The sequence below is a fragment of the Hesperophylax consimilis genome, chromosome 16, assembly GCF_061612785.1.
Source record: "Hesperophylax consimilis isolate HC1 chromosome 16, BYU_Hcon_1.0, whole genome shotgun sequence".
Taxonomy (NCBI): Eukaryota; Metazoa; Arthropoda; class Insecta; order Trichoptera; family Limnephilidae; genus Hesperophylax; species Hesperophylax consimilis.
In genome coordinates, this window is record NC_142851.1 from 13,601,829 (window position 1) to 13,622,299 (window position 20,471).

The following is a 20,471-nucleotide window of genomic DNA, read 5'->3' on the forward strand; positions in this document are numbered from 1 at the left end:
TATGTCGCCATCACTCGGCCAATTTGATGGGGATGCTATTATTTCCGAAGGAGATAATATAGTACCTGGTGTAGGAGTACTGTAATCCACCACCTGCATTTCAATTGAAGTTGAATCAACTATAATCTTTTCATTATTTATTATAACAAAAGATGTTGAATTATTATTAATGCTATGAATATCTTGGCATATGTATTCAGGAGATACCATCGAGATCAACTCCGCACTGTCTTCTGTTGTTGGTGGCTGATTTTGGGAATAATCAACGATAGAAAATTCCAAATTATTTATATCAATGTTTTCTATATTTTCATTTGTAGAACATTCACCAACTTTTTTTCCACTGCCCTGTTTGTCAGATAATGTATTTATTCCGAGTTCTTTGCACATGGCATCAACAAATAACTCATCATTGCTAGAATCGAACATTTTGTTACTGAAATAAAAAATAAAAAAAATAATTAATATATTTGTTTCGCTATATACTATTAGTAAAGTAAAATATATAATTATTAGTAAAGTCACAAAAATTAAAAAGGACAAATCAAAAAAGAATGAATCAGCGCGTATCTCACGTTTTCCGATACAATGAAACGAATCATTGCGAAGTGTATCAACGCGTAAGTTCATAATGATTAATAATAACGTCTACTGTGTGCACAAAACAATGTTTGCAATATATAATTACTTAGTCTCATAATACATACCTTTTGTAAGACATCCGATGAACAGAAAACACATAAATTTAAAAAAAAACTGTTGTAATCAGCGAAATAACGTGTTGCGGCAATGACGGTTGGTCAACGACTGAGATAGGCGATGATTTTACCCAAACGGAAGGCAAATGAGATGCGCGGTGATACTATTTTCGTTGTAGGACTATTTCCTTACATTGAAAAAATCCTATAATAATCCCAATGATGTAGGTTTATGACCGCCGTCGAATGGCATTTCAGGATGACTTACGCGGTGATGTTACATACGCGGTGATGGATTGCCGTCGACGATATACAACTCTTACGACGAAATCGAGAAACATTTTCGAATCACGAAACTACTCAACAGGAGGATTGTCGCTGATCAGATGCTCTTGTATAAAATTATTAACTCTAAAGTTGACTGCCCGGAGTTGCTGAACAAAATTAATTTCCATGCGCCAATTCGATACAGCAGACAAAATACCCTTTTCTACATTGATAGATGCAATACCAATTCCAATCAAAATGAATTTATGCAAAGGACATGTAACTACTATAATAATATAATAATATATGAAACCAAAAAAATAAACGAAATGAGTATATTTAAAACAAAAGTCAAAACATGGCTTAGAGATCAAAGTAATAATCAACTTACAAACATTATGAAGACAATGTAAAGACAATTCAAAACTAAATACAAAAATTTAAGAAAAACTACAGGCCGCCTCAGAACAGGAAACCCTAGTGAGGAGGACTGTGAAAAAAATACAAAAAATATACTTATATTATACTTTAAACCTACATAATGTACAAATTTTGCTATTGATATTAATAAAAAAAAAAAAAAAATAAAAAAAATAAATAAATAAATTTGCAAATATAGACACTCATGCTGACATATTCACTGCTAGTTACTATCACTACAGAATTTCATTGTATCACATTCTAACTCATATTCACGACTGTTAAATTGATTGTACCTAATATTTTAATATTACTTGTGTGGCAACTTTTCCTTATCCCTCTCCTCCCCTTTCCCGTTCCAACCCAAGTATATTTAAGTATAGTTATAATCACTTTTATTTATTGCTGTTTATGGTAGGCAAATAGGTAGGTATGCAAATTTTATAGGTTTATCGTTTGTTGAATTTACATTCGTATTATTATTTTTCTTATTTGCTGCTTTATTCTGTTTTTATTTTATTCTATTTTTATTAAATATTCTAGTTTACAGGTTATTTTTATGTTTCTGAATATCTATCTGTGAACATTAATAATTGGTCTGTTTTGTTGTTATCCTATTATGTATTACTAAGACTGTTTATGTTCCTCAAATAAATAAATACAGATAATTACAGGCCGATATCCAACCTACACTTCCTATCAAAACTGCTTGAAAAAATCGTTCCCAAACAATTGGAGGGGTACTTGAACTCCGCTGGTCTGTTTGCCAAAAATCAATCTGCTTATCGACGGTTTCATTCAACGGAAACTGTTCTTTTGTTGGTAATTTCAGACTTGATCATCAGGATGGAAGCAGGTAAGTTGGGTTTGATATCTGTTCTTGACATGAGTGTGGCATTTGACAAAGTAGATCTTAGTATTTTATTAAATGTACTTGAAACAGAATTTGACGTTCGAGTTGATGTACTCCAATGGACATTGTACCTGTCTGGACGAGTAACCTCAGTAACATTCAATAAACGTACATCACCTGAAACTATTTGGATCACAAGGCTACGCAGATGATCGTTTGATTTTCAAGTTTTGTTCTCGGGATGAAAAAGACGTTCTTAAAAACGAGGTGGTTAGCTTCATTAACATAGTCTCAAGTTAAATGTCTGTCAATAAACTTAATCTTAATCCGACAAAGACAGAATTTATTTGAACAGTTTCCCCTAGAAGGCAAGCCCTCCTTGACTTCAGTCCAATCCGAATTCAGGATACAGACATAATCCCTTCTGCAGAAATAAAATTTTTGGGTTTCACTATGTCTTTCTCTTGAATCGCAAATTTCAAAAGCTGTGAGTTCTGGCTTTTTCTGACAGATAAAATCAATCAGGAGATGCCTTCCCTCTGATGGAGCAAAGTCACTCATAAATATAGGCCTATAACATAGGCCTCAGCACGGGTAAGCCACCCAGTGAGGCCAACATTACTGGATTTTACTAAATGTTAAATAAAGTTGTCGTCTCAAGTATAGACTATTGCAATAGTGCATATGCCAGCCTTCCTAAGAAACAAATCAATAGAATCCAGTCAGTTAATGCTGCAGCGAGAATGATTTTTGGTTAATCTAAGTATTGTCCTATAACCCCACTTCTAAGGGATTGCCTTCACTGGCTTCGATGCCCTGAAAGAATAGAGTTTAAGATCTGCTTAGTGACCTTCATTTCATTTCAAAGCCTGCCTATATATATCGCAACTATGTGTCCGACAAAATTTAAGCGATAGACAGCTGAATCGTCTGATCGAAATTTCTAGGTCAAATCGAGCCGTTTTCTATGATCGCTCTTTTTGTGTAACATGCCGCTCATTTGGAATAAAGTTCACTCAGCTATTACTAATCTCCAGAATTTGGCTGAGTTTAAATGGGCTTTAAAAGCAAAATTATTTAAAAAATCTTGCCATTCATAAATCTTAACTTCTTGAATGTCTGCTCAGAATATTCTCATGGGCACAAACTGCCTCCTGCTCTATATTATGTTTTAGTTTTAATGTTGTTGTTTTGTCTTGTCCTGCTGTTATTGTTATTCTTTTTTTTTGTCATTGCTTTGTATAAACTGTTTATTTAGTGTTATATTCTTAGATCTGTATTGGGTAAGGCACGCATAGGAATAATTTTAAGAACATGACCACTATTACTAAATTGCTTTACTTTAAGTTTGTTAAAGTAAAGTGCGCTTGGAGTGGAACGACACTAAATTGCGATATATGAATGCTATGTTATTATTATATATACATACTACTAAAAAATCATTTCTCTGAATGTAACTAGCTATTTTAGGGAAACTACTTATGATTGAACTGCTTAGACTATGTAATATTTTTATAAATGTCTAACAAAAACTAAGTTGAATAGGTTACATAGGTAACTATTAAACCTAGTTTTTGTTTCATCACTTTTAATGACTATCTTTTTAAAGGCGTGTTGAATTTTCATTTTGAAGAAATATCATGGAACCATTTTATCAGATATAACCCTACCTTTACTGAACCGGGTAAACTGGCACTCCTTTTAGTTTTAGACATGAGTGCTGCTTTTTACATGATTTTCTTACCAAACTACTAGAAGAATCCTTTGGTTTAAACGGTGGCGTGAAGGTTGGCCAAAAACAATCAAATTATACAACCTTTTCATCTGGAGTACCCCCAGGGCTCCGTTCTGGGCCCACTACTCTTCATCCTCTTCACCAATGATGTCACTAAAATAATTGAAACATTTGATCTTCTATCCCACTAAGTTTATTTTCACTGCTTACCAGAAGAAATAGACAGTCTGAAAACTCGCATGAAAAAAAAACTGAGTGTCAAGCAATTACTCGCTGGATGACCTCAAACAGATTGAAGCTGAATCCGTCAAAGACTGAGTTTCTCTGGACGGCCACAAGCAGACAATAGCATAACATTGATAACTCCCTAATAACCATTTCAGGAAGTGACTCCAAAAACATGTATCAAAATATATAAATATGTCAATCTGGATGCTGATTTTTCCCTTAAATCTCAAGTGAAAAGAACTGCAAGAACAGGGTTCATACAATTAAGGCAAATTAAAGCAGTGAGGAGAAACCTGCCAACAGAGGTTGACTAAATTGTCAGTCAATTTGTATGTTGTTTCATGTCTAAATTATTGCAATGCAAGCAAGTCTCCCCAGATATCAAATTAACAAATTGCAATCCGTTTCCAACGCTGGAGCAAGACTTATCACCGGCGTATCTAAATATTCCGACATTTCAGAGCATCTTGAGGTGATTTTTCTCAAAAATGGCGCTATACAAGTTATCTGTTTATTATTATTATTGACGCCAACATTATTCGTGACATACGGCCCAGCAGTGCTTGAAAAAGTGGCCTAAATTGGATGCCCAGAATGCGCTTTGGCAAGAACTGGCTCCATAAATACCAAAAATCACGCACATTTTTTTTACAATTTTTGATTCTAACCAAAGTTAAAACCAAAAAAGTATTCAAGCAGCATAATAGGATAAACTGCACTAATAAATATGCACTTCAGTGTTGCAATCATTGAAATACTTAGTAAATGGTTGCAACCAGTGGCGGCTCGTGACTTTTGGGTGTACTAAAATTAATAACGGATTAATATTATAAAAAATAGCATTATTGATGCTGTTGTAGCCGTAAATGTCTTTTTTTATCGGAAATTCCGATTTTTGTATAAAGATTTTCAGTAAATCCGTGCGGCGCACGGCCAAACTGAAATTACCTGAAAATCTTCATTCAAAAATGAAGAAACTAAACAACATCAATAACCTCGAATTTTTAAAATTTTCATCTATCACATTCAAAAGTCACGAGCCGCAACTGGTCTGGCCTCTGAGAAGGTTGCAATTATTACATACTTTCCAGTTTTTTAATGTAGTAGCCGAATGGACAAATGTGTCGGATTCCAACCCAGGTGGCGAGGGTTCATTTTCTCTGCTAGCTAAGTCCTTTATCATTGGCACAAGCACCATTTTCTGCTTATAATGATGTTAGGTGGAGTTTTTCAAACATTGTCAGGTTATTAGTAACACGGGAATGTTCATCATTTTCCAATATCATCCCACACACAACTTACCAGAAATCTGTGTTGAGAAACTATAAGGACAGATTGTATCACAGCATAAGTTAATTTTCAAGTTCTGTTATTATTTCAGTTCTGTTAAGCAACTAGCCAATACTGATATAAAACAGAACTTGAATAGGACTTTCACAGAACTTGAAAATTAACGTTGAAATTTGATAAATTGTTCAAATTCTGTGTAACAACCCGTCCTAAATGTTTTACATTAGGTTTCAAATTAATCAAAATAGCATCAGGTCAAAGGTCTAGTTTGACAATCGATCAAGAAATAACACAACTTCTTAGATATTTTGTCATAGAATTCCTCCAGGGTTTAAAACTCTGCTAGACTCCAACACTCAGCCAACAGGGTGAGATTTTCTGCAATTTGAGCCCATCCAATGATGAATGTTCTCCATTGAAAAACTCAATGGGCCTTTTCCTGGCCCAATGTGGATATGTGACACTTGATGCTCTGACTCTGAAATATTCAGTTAACTCTCCTTGTTGGACTCCCTAATACTGGCACTGTACCATCATCCAACCATCCTACTCAGAATTCGGTTCAGAGTTGGACGATCGTATAGTGCCAGCATTTCTTCACACTTTAATCTTACGCAGATTTTGAGAACCGAAGACGTGTTATTTAAACTTTGTATTACCTTTTGTGAGTTCCGTTCTCTTTGTATGTTTTGGCAGGCTTTAAATAAAATAAATGTCTTGTAGAAAATTTCATTTATTCGAGTAAATAGCTATACCTTAATTATCAATAAATTTTCAATCATAGATCATCTTCATAGGTATTTGTAGGAAGACACCTGATTCATGGGCTGTCATGTCGAATGCCAAACAGAATGAACAGTGTACAGGCTCGGGCAGCAATTTCAGTCATATCACAATAAATAAGTGAACAGTGCCAGTAATAGTAATATGTATGTATTGTCTGATGAGGCAAAACAGATAAGGAGCTACAAGTAGAGTAGAAGGTAAATGGCACATTTTACAGAGAAGCAATCGAGACATCTATGAAATCAATTGTATGATTATCCAAATGGTTACATTGATACAAATAACGATGATATGAAGAATATAAACTCAGTCCCGTACCGATAACATTTTCTCACGTAGGATACGATACGAACCTGCGTAGATTCGCGTTAACTATCATCTAGACATTAATCTCAAGATCTCGGAAACCTATCCCGGATATAAAATACTTTAAATTCATATAGGAATAGTCCTTGGGTGTCTAAGGCATCTTGCGGGGACAATGTGTAGGTGGGGGGAACGGTGCGTAGTGCGCGACGCACGGCACACCTTCGGGACCACAGAGAGCAGGGCGGTAGAGATACCTTAAACAGCGTTAGGTTAAAAAATACTGTACAATGCTTGCTTGCTAATGCAGTCACTAGAGTGGTGGTTCTCTTCGACTATTGGAAGCCACTCCGCGACTTTACCAATGGGAATACATGTGCGGCTTAATCTAGCAACTCTAATATGACTATTTACATAACATACATACACACACAGTCAGCGCTCCATCTTTATTAAACCAACTAACCCACCCAATACATACTCATGTTGCGGATTATTTACAAACCAACCATTGCCATTGCTTTGGCACACTCGCCTGGCAAAATAGCTTCTGCATAAATATAAAGGGAAGTGTTCTGAGGCGCAAATGTCAACCCTGAAGAAACTGCATGGTCCCCAATTTATTTCTAATATTTAAAATATGTCTATATACTATCTTCATTCGTGTTCTTTTCTGTACAATAATAATAATATATTATATTAATAGTGTATATTACATTCTCCAAAAGGCTTTTATGAGATTATCGACTGTCGAACTGTCCCGTCTCTTTATTTCCAAATCTGATCATAACCGGGTCAGCTATCCCTAATATCAATACATCAATACCCATTTATATAAAAAATATATTTATTGCGAGTTTGAAAGCAACTTGGTCTATATTAATTGATAAGTATTGTTGGTAGAAAGGCACTGCTATCATTTTAACTGCCTTTAAAATGCCGGAAGGTACTAGTTCTATCCAACAATGGGACCATCAGATATTCTGAAATACGTTTACTTTTTGGTAATTACACGGTATTACTCCGGCAATTGCTTCTATTGCTACAGTAAGTTTATACCGAGTATATAAATATTCATAAGAAAATAGATGTCAAGCTGCGATAGTAATGATTATCAATTTTGAAAATGTTATAAAAATATCTTTACAATGAAGAAATTGCAAGCTTAAAAATACTATTACATAATATTATATTCCGTATAAAACACTTTACACTTATATCGTTTTACACTTTTTAAAAATATCATTCAATACATGTCTGATAAGAACAGTTTCCCAAAGAGGCTTAATGCGGATAACATTCTATATAATAACTGTACAATATATTCATAGTAAAATATGTATTTCACATTAAATTATTTTACTCTCTGAAGGCACGGCTCACGATAGGTCAGTGTACAGTGGCCACGTGGTTTGTCGGGAGTTAGTACGTTTGGGGAACCTCACACAATCACTTCCACACTTCTCCTCACGGGGCGGGCCGGGAGTTCCCAAAGACACTGAGATCAATTCAACACGGAGATGGAATGTTATTTGGATTTCATTATTCCGTCATTCAGCAGAAGAAAGTGATGCTAATACGTACAAAACATCTTTTGAAAGTAGTGTACATAAATATTTGTACAGTAAATTTCGGTTCTTATTAGCTTCATGTCTATAAATCTGGCAATAATATAAAATCTTGTATTTAATCTTACGGTAGGCATCCAAAATATAAATAAATAGAGGTGTTAAAACAAAGTAAACTATTCGTTTTCAAATTATCGAAGAAAGCAAACACTTTGTGGCTTGACATTATATAAATAAATAAAAAATTACTTTGTTTTAAACCACTTTATTTGAGTTATATAGGTTGACCGGTTTCGGTTGCACTCAACCGTCCAATTGTCCTGAAGAAGGTTGAGTACTGAAACTGGTTGACCTATATAACATAAAAAATAAAGTGGTTTAAAACAAAGTACTCTTTTTTCATTTATTTTAGTTTTTAATTCACAGCTGTTCATCGCCAACTGCTGCCCCAACGTCAAGACAGTGGATAATACAAGAGAGGCTGTTCTTTGTAGTGCAGTCGAGCAGATGGTTCGCGATTCTTTTAATTTGCTCGTAAATCATTGTGTAAAGGATGCCTATTTATTAAAACACCATGCTCTGCTCTGGGAGACATGAAGCAAATAAGTAGAAAAATTTCTTATACATATTCATCAACCCTTAAAACAATGCGCTTAAGGGGTGGATTATTCGTAAACCATAATATATGGCGGCGAACAGGTTAAAACTATTTGATATTTCTTCTGCCGAACGTTTGGAGAATGCATTATTCTACAGATTAATTCAAGATACACATCGCTGGCACTTTCAACCGTAAAAATACATATGGAGAGCTTCCCTGCCCCCCGTTCAATACTTCAAGTTTCATCGCTTTGAGAAAGAAGTATTTTTTTCATTTAAAACACAGTACTCTCTCACTAATCCACCGAAAGCGGCAGATTATATATAGTGCATACATACAAAATATGCTAAAAATTATAACAAATAATTGGGAAAAACAAACAAAAACTACTATTGATATTTCGTAAAATTTCCATTTTTTGGTTTAAAGTTCTCTCAGGTTAATTTGTTCGTTTTTGGGAACAGCTCATATGGTCTCATGGAAATCTTTGTGACTCCCTTACTGCCATGGTGAGAAACATGATCTAAACGGTGGTAGATAGAGAAAACCCCATGCTTTATATTCAAATCTACAAGTTAACAACAAATTAATTAAATTGTACATCTTTATGAATCCAAAAGTTCCCAACGCAATTTTTAATTTTTTTTTTTTTTATGAATTATTTTTATATGAAACGAGAAAAAAGGTGAGGCTTACAATAACATTTGTCTAATAAAATGTGTATTTTTGTTTCATTATCAGTAATTTTAATTTTTTGTTTGTTTGCATTCAAAGTTTTAATATTTCACAAATTATATGTTCATTTCTAATAATAACATTTTAAAGCGTGTTTCATCACCTTTCAAGAACAGTTTTTAGTTTTCAGATATATGGAGAAATTTTCCATTTATTTGCAAAGCGGAAATACTCCAACCTTCTGAAAGAATATGCCTGAGGGGTTAAGGTGTGATGTTCACGTTTGCGAGAAGACTCCATTTGGTAAACTTATTCAAACATAAAACATGGCCGAAAAAAACTAACAGAAACACATGCGACAGTTCCTAGAATATTCAAGAGGACTAACCAATATGTGACCAGGAGTAAGATAACCCAATTCTTCAGTGTGCAAAGCTCGGCGCTCGAGCCTAGGCACGTGGCAGACAACTGAATTTGACATACAATTACCGGCGAATCACAGAGCTTGATTTTGTGCTTTCAACTGGTAAAAATAACATTCGATTATAGTAGTTGTCGGATAATCAAGCGGATTACTGAGAGAGTACTGTATAACATTATCAACTACACATTGTATAAAATTTGTTCAACGCCCAGAATTAAACATTTGTTTCACAAATCTCTAACGCTTGAAAGATATGTAACTAATAATAATTATTATTAATTGAAGAATTTTACGATATCACATTATTATAAAAAATAATAATAGAATACCATTAAGTCAGTCCGAGAATTAAATTAAATTTAAATAAATTACTCAGGTAATTTATAGCCAAAGTGTTATTTTCATTTGAGCTTCAAATATCTTCTTTCTCAAAAATTGTAATACATATTATTTACTTTATATAAAAATATATATTTCTTTTAGGATGGTAGACAGAATGCCCCATAGATTTGCGCGTTATGTAAAACACGTGACTCTAAGATAGTATTATATATGATAGTGTCTTTGTGTTCTGTTAAATACTTTATCAGTCTAATTCTCAAACAAGGCTATTTGGAATAAGGTTAGTAACTGCGCCAGTACTATGTAGAATGTAGTTTGGAGTCCGTAGGAGCCGAGCCGACCTGACTCTCCGCTCGGACCACATTGCACTTGTGTTAGTGTTTCGACAAGTTTAACGGTAAATCTGAAACAAACAGACAAAACAATCATTACTAAATAATAATATGTGGATAGTTTGTAATTTTTAGCACCTAAACAAACCTTTATGGAGAAATGTTATTCTTTTCATGCAGGGAATATTCAACACATGGCAATTAACTGTACGCATTGAGCTTGATAACATTTAAATGCACAAGGCTTATATTATTCTTACATTTAACACAATATTAATTTAGGTCATTTGTAGGTAAATTAAGGTCATTTGTATACGGAGATACTCACAAGCGACTTGAGTTTTGTGCACGTGCTACCATTCTATTTTGCGAGTTTTCGTATATGACGCGTCGACTATGGATTTGACATCAGTTGCACGCTACTAACAATGCTGGTAGCACGCTACGCAAGTTGCATTCACATCTACTACTCGTTTGACTGAAATGAGGTCCGAACATGATTTGAATGTTAAATTCGTTCGGAAAATATCCACATTTATATATCTATAATTTACCAGAAATCGTTGGAAAGGATTTAGGGGAGAAGGCATTGATTGAAGTTGGAAAGAAAAGTCAATTTGACATCAATCTCGTGCAGTTCCTTGCGGTGACGGATGCCCTATAACAAGCGCCCTTGAGGTGATTTTCTCACGAAAACGGCGCTATAGATTGCTTTTTATGCTTGTACATATAAAGAACAATATAATTGTCTTCGTTACTTGACGTCGTATTAATTCCACGGTTACACTAGAAAAGATGATCAAGTTCAGTATAAATCGGGTAGGGCCGTGCACGGAAACCAGCTTTAAAGGGTAGCTTATCGGAAGGCTATCAAACACAGTCACGTGGCTTGTAAGCATCTCTGTGCACGAAGGGCCGTAGTCGACGCATAGCGTTGTGTACAAACTCTAGCAAAGGAGTATGATGGATACTCATTGTATGCTACGCTCAAAAAACTTGAGTTGCCTGTAAGTATCTCTCTGTACGAATGGCCTTTTTCATTCTACAAATACTTTATTTAGTGTGGCACATTTTTGACTGCCATTTCACAGTACATTGATAATAATGGTAGGGTAATATTAACCTGATGTGTCCTCCCTGGGTGTGTGATCAGAGAGCAGTGGGGGCCAGGGTCCGGGAGGCAACTGGGGCGGGTACTGCAGCCACACGGGGGGCGCTCGTGCCTGTACGTAGCCCGGGTAGCTGCCCAGGTAGGGGCTGGGCGCCAAGTAGGCCCCCGGGTACAGGCTGTAGCCCTCCCCGTAGTAGTAGTCCGCCAGCTCAGGGGCACGAGGGGGCATGAAGGGGCGCACAGGCGGCGGCGAGCGGCCCCAATCCCCCGCCGCCCGCCGGTAGTGCTCCGGGCTGGGACTGGGGTCGGGCGAGTGCACACTTACGGGAGAGTCCAACTTGGCACACGCATATGCATGGGGCTTCTTCACCGAGTGAGAGTCCGGAGAGTGGGCGCTGACCGGAGACTCTGTCTTCACGTTGGAGTAGGAGTGGGGCTTCTTGGAATGCCCGTCGGGAGATCCGCCGGAGGCGCTGTCCTCTGACATGCTGAGGATAGAGTGGATACTGTAGCTGCTGACGGGCTTGGAGGTCGGGTGCGGGCGGGAGTGAGAGGAGCCGTTGTACAGCTTGGGGGGGTCGGGGGCACAGGAGGGACCGGGCTGCGGCGCAGGGGCGGGCGGGGTGTGACGCGCGCGGCTTCTCTTGTTGGCCTGGTCCTCCAGGCTGACCCTTTCCAGTTCCCGCAGAATTCGTTTCCGAGGAGAGACCATCGAGTGTTCCTGCTTGCAGTTCAGGGCTGATATTTTAGCATTCACCGGGGTGAACTGGGGCAATTTTTCCTTGAGTGAATCTATGATTGCCTTCATCTCTCGTCGCTTTGCCTTCTTTGCAGTTTTCTTGTATACTCTCAGAGCGACGGGTTCTATCGCATTGTCGCTCTTATTTCTGAAAAACTTAAATTTGCCCTGAGCCGTTGGTTTGTCCGTCCCCCTGAATGGAGCGTCAGCGGGGTTCGGGGAGGCGGAGGTGGGCAGAGAGGGAGATCCGTTACTGGGCTGCGGGGGCAGAGGAGGAACGGGGGTGGGGTCGAGGGGCCGGCGCCGCTTGAGGCGGGCAGCGGGGCACCGCAGCAGGCGTGGGGACAGACAGGAGGGCCGCAGGTACAGCAGGCACAGTTCCCGGGAGAGTCCCCGCCGTGGAGTAGCCTGCTTCCAGCAATGGTCGCGCTGCCACGGAGACGACTGCACCGAACTGTTGTCATCAGACACTGAAAATTATATTTAAATGATCAGTCCTTTTTGCTATAGAAAAGGTTAATAAAAGAGTACTAGAATCAAAGCTGAAGATAAACTAAAATTATAATCAGGGATACAGTTAAACCTGCACAGATGGTTCCCAACTAGTAACTTTTCACACTTATTGAGTTTTGTTCTTGAAAAACAAAAGAGAAATCAGTTTCCAGCATGGCCAAACTCACTGTGGAACTACAGGAACACTGCTCAAAGATCAACAAAAAATACTTTCTCAAATAGAATATCTGTCCATCAGAGGATCAGGACTCGAAGCGGATCATACAAGATTTGTATAATTTCTCCACTGGGTTTATAAAATGTCTGAATGTAAATTCCAACAACTTAGGAACTACGATATTCGTTATAAAAGAATGTAGAAAAACGTGTGCTGACTTGTGAACTAAGTATAGGAAAGGCATAAATTTAAATAAACAATAAATCTATTTTAATTCAATAACTCATTAATTCAAAATAACAATAATAAAGTCATAATGGAGGTACATATGTATAATGAGCAAATACTGAAAATAACAAAATTACTTAAGGCTGCAAAAATGTTGAAAATGGGACTAGAGAACTTGGAACCAGTGAGTCACGGTGTGTAATTGCACAATAATACAAGTTAGCAATAATTACAATAAAATTGGACACAATTAATTAGGCTACTAATGAAAATGGCACACACTGCAGGTATTTAATGTGTTTTAAATTATGGCACATTAAATATTAAAATTAATATCATCAATTATTACACAGGAACCAGCAAGTATCCGATACTCATGCTGTGTACTCACTTTGCAAATAACACATGTGTCTACTGAAATCATGAGACCCGCATTGCCACCAATCATTGTTGAATTCTGGAAATGTTAAAACTAGACCACATAACTAGAACACAACCATAACCTCACTCACAACAAAATAGTTTCTGTAGCGGTCAGTTTTATATCCTGTTATTCTTTTTCGACTGTTTTGTTCCTAGCATTGTTACAAAATATCTGACACAAGTGACGCCATGTTTAAAGTCTTGATGACGTGAGTGGGAACAACCTCGCCTTGCTGGTCACGGGAGACTGACATCACTGACAAGTTACCAAATTTCAGCAATGTGTGCCGGCGTATGAACTTCGCGCAGGTGTATGGCGGTTGTCACCAAAATTCTTGAATCATCGAGTATCGGATACTCGCGTACTCCAGGCCAGGCATCATGCATTCAAATCCTGTGCTAGCTAAGTCCTCCAACCTGCACTAACAACATCTTCCGCTTTTAATGGCAGTAGTAAGACTTTTTAAAATATTGTCAGGTTATTCGTAGCATTCCCATCGGCTTTAAATTTTTTTTTTACATATTTGTAGTAAACGCACTAGAGATATCCAAGGCTTTTGACCGGGTCTGGCACCGAGGACTTGTCAACAAATTGCCTTCTTACGGACTTCCCACATCCCTGTGTACGCCGTGGATTGCTGACTTTTTAAGGGATAGGTCGATTCAGGCGGTTGCTGACGTTGTTTCACCTCTTCCTCACATTTCATAAATGCTGGCGTCCCACAGGGATCGGTTCTGTCTCCGACATTGTTTTTGTTGCACATCAATGACCTTTTGACATGTGCACCGATTCATTGTTACGCGAATGACAGTACAGTTCATGATAGCTTTTTGTTTGACAAGCCCCCAAAGGGCACACAAACTCCAACGGCTCGGAGGGCTTTGAAGCAGAGAATGGACGGTTATCTCGAGAGTATTTCCTCCTGGGGTAAAAATAATCTCGTTGAATTTAATATTTCAAAGACCCAATCCTATCTGATTACGTCTAAAAGGGATCCAAATGATAATCTAGTCTCCTTCAACGGAAGCAATCTTCCGAACAGGCCTTCCATTGATATGCTTGGTGTAACTATAAGTGACCAGCTCAGGTACGGGGGCTCCATCGAAGCCAGAGTAAAGTTGGCCTCTCAGAAGCTGGGCGTACTGTACAGGGCCCGCAGATACTTTAATAGTACACAACTGCTGACCCTGTACAAATCGCAAGTGCGCCCTACTGTCGAATTTGGCAGCCATCTCTGGTCCGGAGCCCCTAAATACCTGAAAAAACCCTTGACTCTGTGCAAAAACGGGCGGTCCGTTTGATAGATTCCCCAATCTTAACAAACGGACTGCAATCTTTAGAGCACAGGCGTCAGGTAGGTATGCTGTCCTTCTTCTATCGGTATTACAATGGAAGATGCTCTGAGGAACTAGCGTCATTGATCCCTTCGGCACCAGTGCGTAGTCGGGATACACGCCAAACGCGCGCCCAACATTTGTACACGGTTGACATTTGTCACATGAGAACGGGTCGCTTCTACGATTCGTTCTTAAGTTCAACAGCTCAGCTGTGGAACGAGCTGCCGGCCTCTGTGTTTCCTCCCTCCTACAACATGGGACTCTTCAAGACCCATGTTCACTCCTTCCTCTCCACAAAAAGACCCTCCACACAGCATCCCCAAAGATGACATAGGCTTTGAGGGAAATTATTTTCTTCAGGGCCTCCTGTGTGGAGTTAATATAAAAAAAAAAAAAAAAACCAGAATGAGAATATATAGTAAAGACAATCTCAAACAGATGACATGGATTTGTACACAAAAGATCCACAATTACCAATCTTATTCTTAACATAAATGAATGGATAAACAAGTGGAGCAGGCGGATTCCTACTGACATAATATATCTCGATTTTGAGGAAGCTTTCGATGCTGTTCAAATCGGCTGTTGGCTAAACTTAAATTTCTAGGCATAAGAGAACGACTTCAATCAATCAAATCCTTCCTCACTGAGAGAAAATGAGAAAAACTGAGCAAAAAGTGACCAGTGGTGTCCCTCAAGGATCAGTTCTAGGTCCAATTCTGTTTATTTTGTACCTGGCAGATCTGCATTCTGTAATAGAATCAGACTCCAGCTGTTTCGCAGATGATACAAAATTCTTGTAAATCCATATGTACATCATGACTCATGATCAACTGAAAAACGACTTAAATGAAATTAATGGACAAAGGATTGGCTTCTAAAACTCAATGTTGAAAAATGCATTGTACCTATATAATGGAAAATCTAACACCTAACAGCCTGCATACAAACTTAATGGAACACTGCTAAAAACAGTGACATTACAACAAGACCTGGGGGTTACCATATTACAAGACTTGAAACGGGAACCGCTCGGATGGTAAAAAAGGCAAATTAAATAACATACTTAATTGGGAAAGCCTTCCTTGATTAAGCACCTGACATGACATGTGCAACCTCTCCTGGAAAGGATAAGATCTCAAAGAGAGTCCAGCATTATGAAGATAGACAGACGCAAGGAATTAAGAAAGAAGAGAAAAGGGTGACTTGATAGAGACTTTTATCTGGACATACCTTTTGAATCTAATTCTAGGAAACACTTTCTTGCAAACAGAATAGTGGAAGCATGGAACACATGTCCTTGACGCTACAAAAATTTAAATCAATTTAAAACTCGATTGGATTCTCATTTGGAGAGAAGAAAGGATTGACATGAAATTAGACATGAGGGCATCAACAGAATGCCGCTTGCTCATTAACTAATATCAATAATGATAATAAAAATAAATGTCAACATGAACTGGGTGTTTTATAGAGTTCGATTCGTTCATCTTTGAAACAAGCCTTTAAAAAATCAACTAGTAATTTTTTTTTTTAACTATAATACATGTATTTTAAAACTTCAAAAAAGTAAAAAGATTGGTTTGATTGAGGATTGTATCTTCCTTCTCAGGGACTGGAGTAAACCGCACGAATACCCTCACCAAAAGCCAATCGGGTGGGACTGACATTTATTTTGTATATTAATGGCTGTAATGTCATCCAATTTCAGAGAAATGCTTATATTTTATTTTTTGATTTATTGTGAAAAACAGTATAATCCATTTACAATTCACAAATAACAGTTTATAAATTACATATGTCTGCGTGTGTGTACTTTACTGCCACCAAAGTTGATGGAACGCATTGTCATTGATAATGAGCTTATCTGCCGAGTTTCAGCTCAATCAGATGTCGGGAAGTGGGTTAATTTACGCTTCCAAGATTGGCATTCATTCATTCCCGAAAACAAAAGTAAAATTCAAATAGACTTATTTAAAAATTAAAGACAAATTATAGAAAACCATTATTATTCATAGAATTGAATTAAAGATAAGCGTTTATTGAGAAATATACACTGTGGGATGTAGAAAGAGAGGATAAAGTTCCACACATTACAGACCATAATACATACTATGTATCCCTTGAGTTCTGTAGTGAAAAAGGAATTACATGCCTCAGCCCACAACAAAAACGAGTTGAAATGTGAACCACATACAAGCTTAATACTTGTATAGCATACATAGTTGATCACAACAGTCAAATATTGGTCTAAAACTGTGTGTTAGGGGAAGACATGGCACATCTCAATGATGTATGATGTGAAATGTGAATGAAGCAAACAGCGTTTCGTGGCGGTCCATCATCCCTGTAAACCTCCGTGAGAAACGGCATGATTGGTTAATGTTTTAACCCTTCATGTGGTTGTCTCATAGACATCGTTAATGACTCCCTTACTGTCATGGTGACAAATATGATCTAAATATGATGTTAGAAAGAGAAAACACCATGCTTTATATTTAAATGTAGAAGTTAACCACGGAAGAATTAAAATGTGCACCTTTATGAAACCAAAGGTTGCAAACACGAAATCAATTTATGAAACTTTGTGAATTTTTTATTCATTATTTTTATATGAAAAGACAAAAAGTGAGGTGACAGAAAAGTTAATACATTTGTCTAATAAAATGCATGTGTGTTTATATATTTTTTCACTGTAAGTAATTTTAGTTACCTGGCAATGCACACTTCATTAAAGCGGTAAACAATACACGCTTTAACTTTTACAAATAACGTTGATGAACCGATGTGAATATTTAATTTAAGATAGAAAGGAGGGTGTGTATACTAGATATAAACATAAAGGGGAGGGGAGAATTATGACAACAATTCTAGGCGATGACTGCCAAATTTAAGTAGACGATTTTTTAGAATTTATTTCTAAATTCCCGCAACCAGCTCAATTATAAAACCTACAAATATAGGATAAGCAATTAAATTTAGGTGGATTCGCTGGCTTTAAACCATAGTAAGCAGTTTATATGTTCCCATATTAATATTCGGAGGTATGATTTTTTGAACGAGCCGGGCCGAAGCCATAACTTTATCGTTCAAGGCATTTATTTTGTAAATACCCCATTTCTCGAGTGGCTAAATATTAATTACAGCATAATCAATCACCAATTAGTTTACATATCATTTATAAGGTCCCATTCTTAAAACTTTTATGGTAAATTGTTCCGCTTTCTCCCCAAAATCTTTATCTATCTCTTCTTCCTGTTTTACTTTCCACTCCAACATGTGACAATAATTATTTCTGTATTTTTGTGGTTTAGTACCTATGATTTCTGTTGTAACTCCGGGTTTGTCTTACACCTCTTTAAATAAAACTCTGGGGTCAACAGAATACTTTGAACTTTTGTTATAGACATAATGAGCTCTAATGGCTTATTTAGCAGGAGGAAGGAATTATTCCTCGACCTTAAGGTTGCAATTTATTATAGACTCAATCCCTGCATTATCGACAGCTGTGTGTCATCTATGGGTAACCTCTTAAACTACTCTATAGAATATCACAATTTATTTTACTGATAATAATAATAATATTTGGCTAATTTATATAGCGCCGTTTTCGTGAGAAATCACCTCAAGGGCGCTGTACAAATATATTTCTTAAATAGTTAATACTAGAACTACTGACTAATCTCTCTAGTGACTTACGACTAAGGCCTATAACTACTATATTAACGACATATATACGAGTATTTATATATTTAGCAACTTACAACTAAAATTAATATTAACAATCTAATCTTACTAACGCCAGAAGAAGAAGGAAGTTCCATTATATTAGGGTGTTTTTATTGTTAGCTGGATATATATGTTAAATGAATGAAATTAATGAATAAAATCAATCGTCAATCTTAAACGCATTTAGATGATTCATCTGCCAACAATTAAACCGATTGACTTGTTATGTTCCCGCTGATATTGTCCATTGTCCATTGGTAGGAAAGTCAATAGAAAAATTGAATGAACCAACGAAGGGTTCTCCCAAAATTGGTCAAATAAAGTACAGATCAAAACGAAATATTTGTTAATCTCCGAGAGACTTTCACAGAGAAACGAGCATCTACTATTGGAACTTTTACTCATTATTGTCTTGTCAGAAGTAAAACAATTATAATCGACTGTCATAAACACTGCCACGGATTGCAATTAAAGAGACAAGGATACAATATCAATAACAACACAAAAATCAATACAAATCGTCGAACCTTATGTTATCCCATTTCAAACACAAACGTATCTTTCCCAGGTAAATTGGCTTCTGTTTCTCGGTTGGAATCCCTTGTTATTTTATAAAATTCTCGCTCAGTAATTTTAATTAGTATCATTACCGGACAATAAGGACACCCTAGTGTGTGAGTATGTTTTTTATTGTTTGTTGTAGGGAGGCAAGGGATATCTTACCGCTGAGGGAAGTGGCCCTCTCCTGTCGCGCAGACAGGGTGGACAAGGCAGACAGGGTGGAGTGGGTAGAGGGGGTGGAGGGGGTGGCAGGGGCGGGCGGAGCCCCCGAGGGCGTGGGCGGCCAGAAGGTCTTGCGCGGCACTGACACCCAGCCCACCCGCTCCCCCTCACGAGCCCGAGCCAGCTCCAAGATGAATTTTCCATCTGTAATTCCAACACACACATTATACCACTGTTCACTGTACATGTACGCTTATCAGAGCATGAAAACAGACTTTCTACTCATTACAGAAATTGCGCGGGTGAGAGTAACGAGTAACGACTAACGACATGTACAGTAAATAACAAGTTACCTTTGAAGAACTTGAGTCTTCCTCCGGCGGAGGTCGCGGAATTCGGTGGTGCGGAACTGTTTACGGAATTATCATCCGAGTTTCCCTTGCTACTGCTGTTGCCATTCATGCCATGTCTTCTGTCCACTTCCTCTGTCATTTTTGTACATGTTGTCAGAGTTGTGTTGTTTCTTTCCTGTATATGCATTTCATCTCTGACAAACCTAGGGTCGTCAGCATGTTGCAGTTTTAAAACTGTCACAATTCTTCATTGTGAAGTCGGCGTTTCGAAACTATTATATTTTGAGGAACGGCTGAAATTGTTGAAATAAACTCCTACAAAACTTCAAAATTTTCATCCTCTGCTTACCACCTGCGAAAAACAGCTAGACTTTACGCGGAATCAAACATATTTAAGGTATTCTTTGAAACTGATTTCGATAATATATAACTTTAGCAATCAAATGTCTTCTATTCTACACATTTTATTCCACCCACGACACCGACGATTAAGAAATTCCGACGCCGGATTCTTCGACACAAATCGAACCCACGACACAACTCGACATTTACTTGTTCGTTTTCCACTAGTTCATTCACACCCAGCATCCATTTTGGTTCGTTCAAATGGGTTCGTTCTTTTCAAAGTTTTA

The 20,471-nt window shown here is 37.3% G+C and overlaps 1 protein-coding gene across 1 annotated transcript; it reads right to left on the minus strand.

Annotated features, from left to right (window-relative positions):
* Nucleotides 1-6,208: 6,208 nt before the first annotated feature.
* On the minus strand, nt 6,209-20,425 carry H (transcriptional corepressor hairless). Its single transcript, XM_089640927.1, has 4 exons — nt 19,840-20,425; nt 19,487-19,690; nt 11,649-12,845; nt 6,209-10,596 (listed from the first exon to the last, which is right to left on the minus strand). Exons 1-4 carry the CDS (start codon nt 20,024-20,026, stop codon nt 10,568-10,570), a joined length of 1,617 nt encoding a protein of 538 aa, XP_089497053.1. The 5' UTR covers nt 20,027-20,425; the 3' UTR covers nt 6,209-10,567.
* Between the last annotated feature and the right edge of the window lie 46 nt (nt 20,426-20,471).

Coding starts and splice junctions, on each gene's coding strand:
- H (XM_089640927.1), bottom strand. CDS start 20,026: ATGCATATACAGGAAAGAAACAACACAACTCTGACAACATGTACAAAA. Junction 12,846..19,486: donor GAGGGCCACTTCCCTCAGCG/GTAAGATATCCC, acceptor TATAATTTTCAG/TGTCTGATGACAACAGTTCG. Junction 10,597..11,648: donor ACCCAGGGAGGACACATCAG/GTTAATATTACC, acceptor TGTTTGTTTCAG/ATTTACCGTTAAACTTGTCG.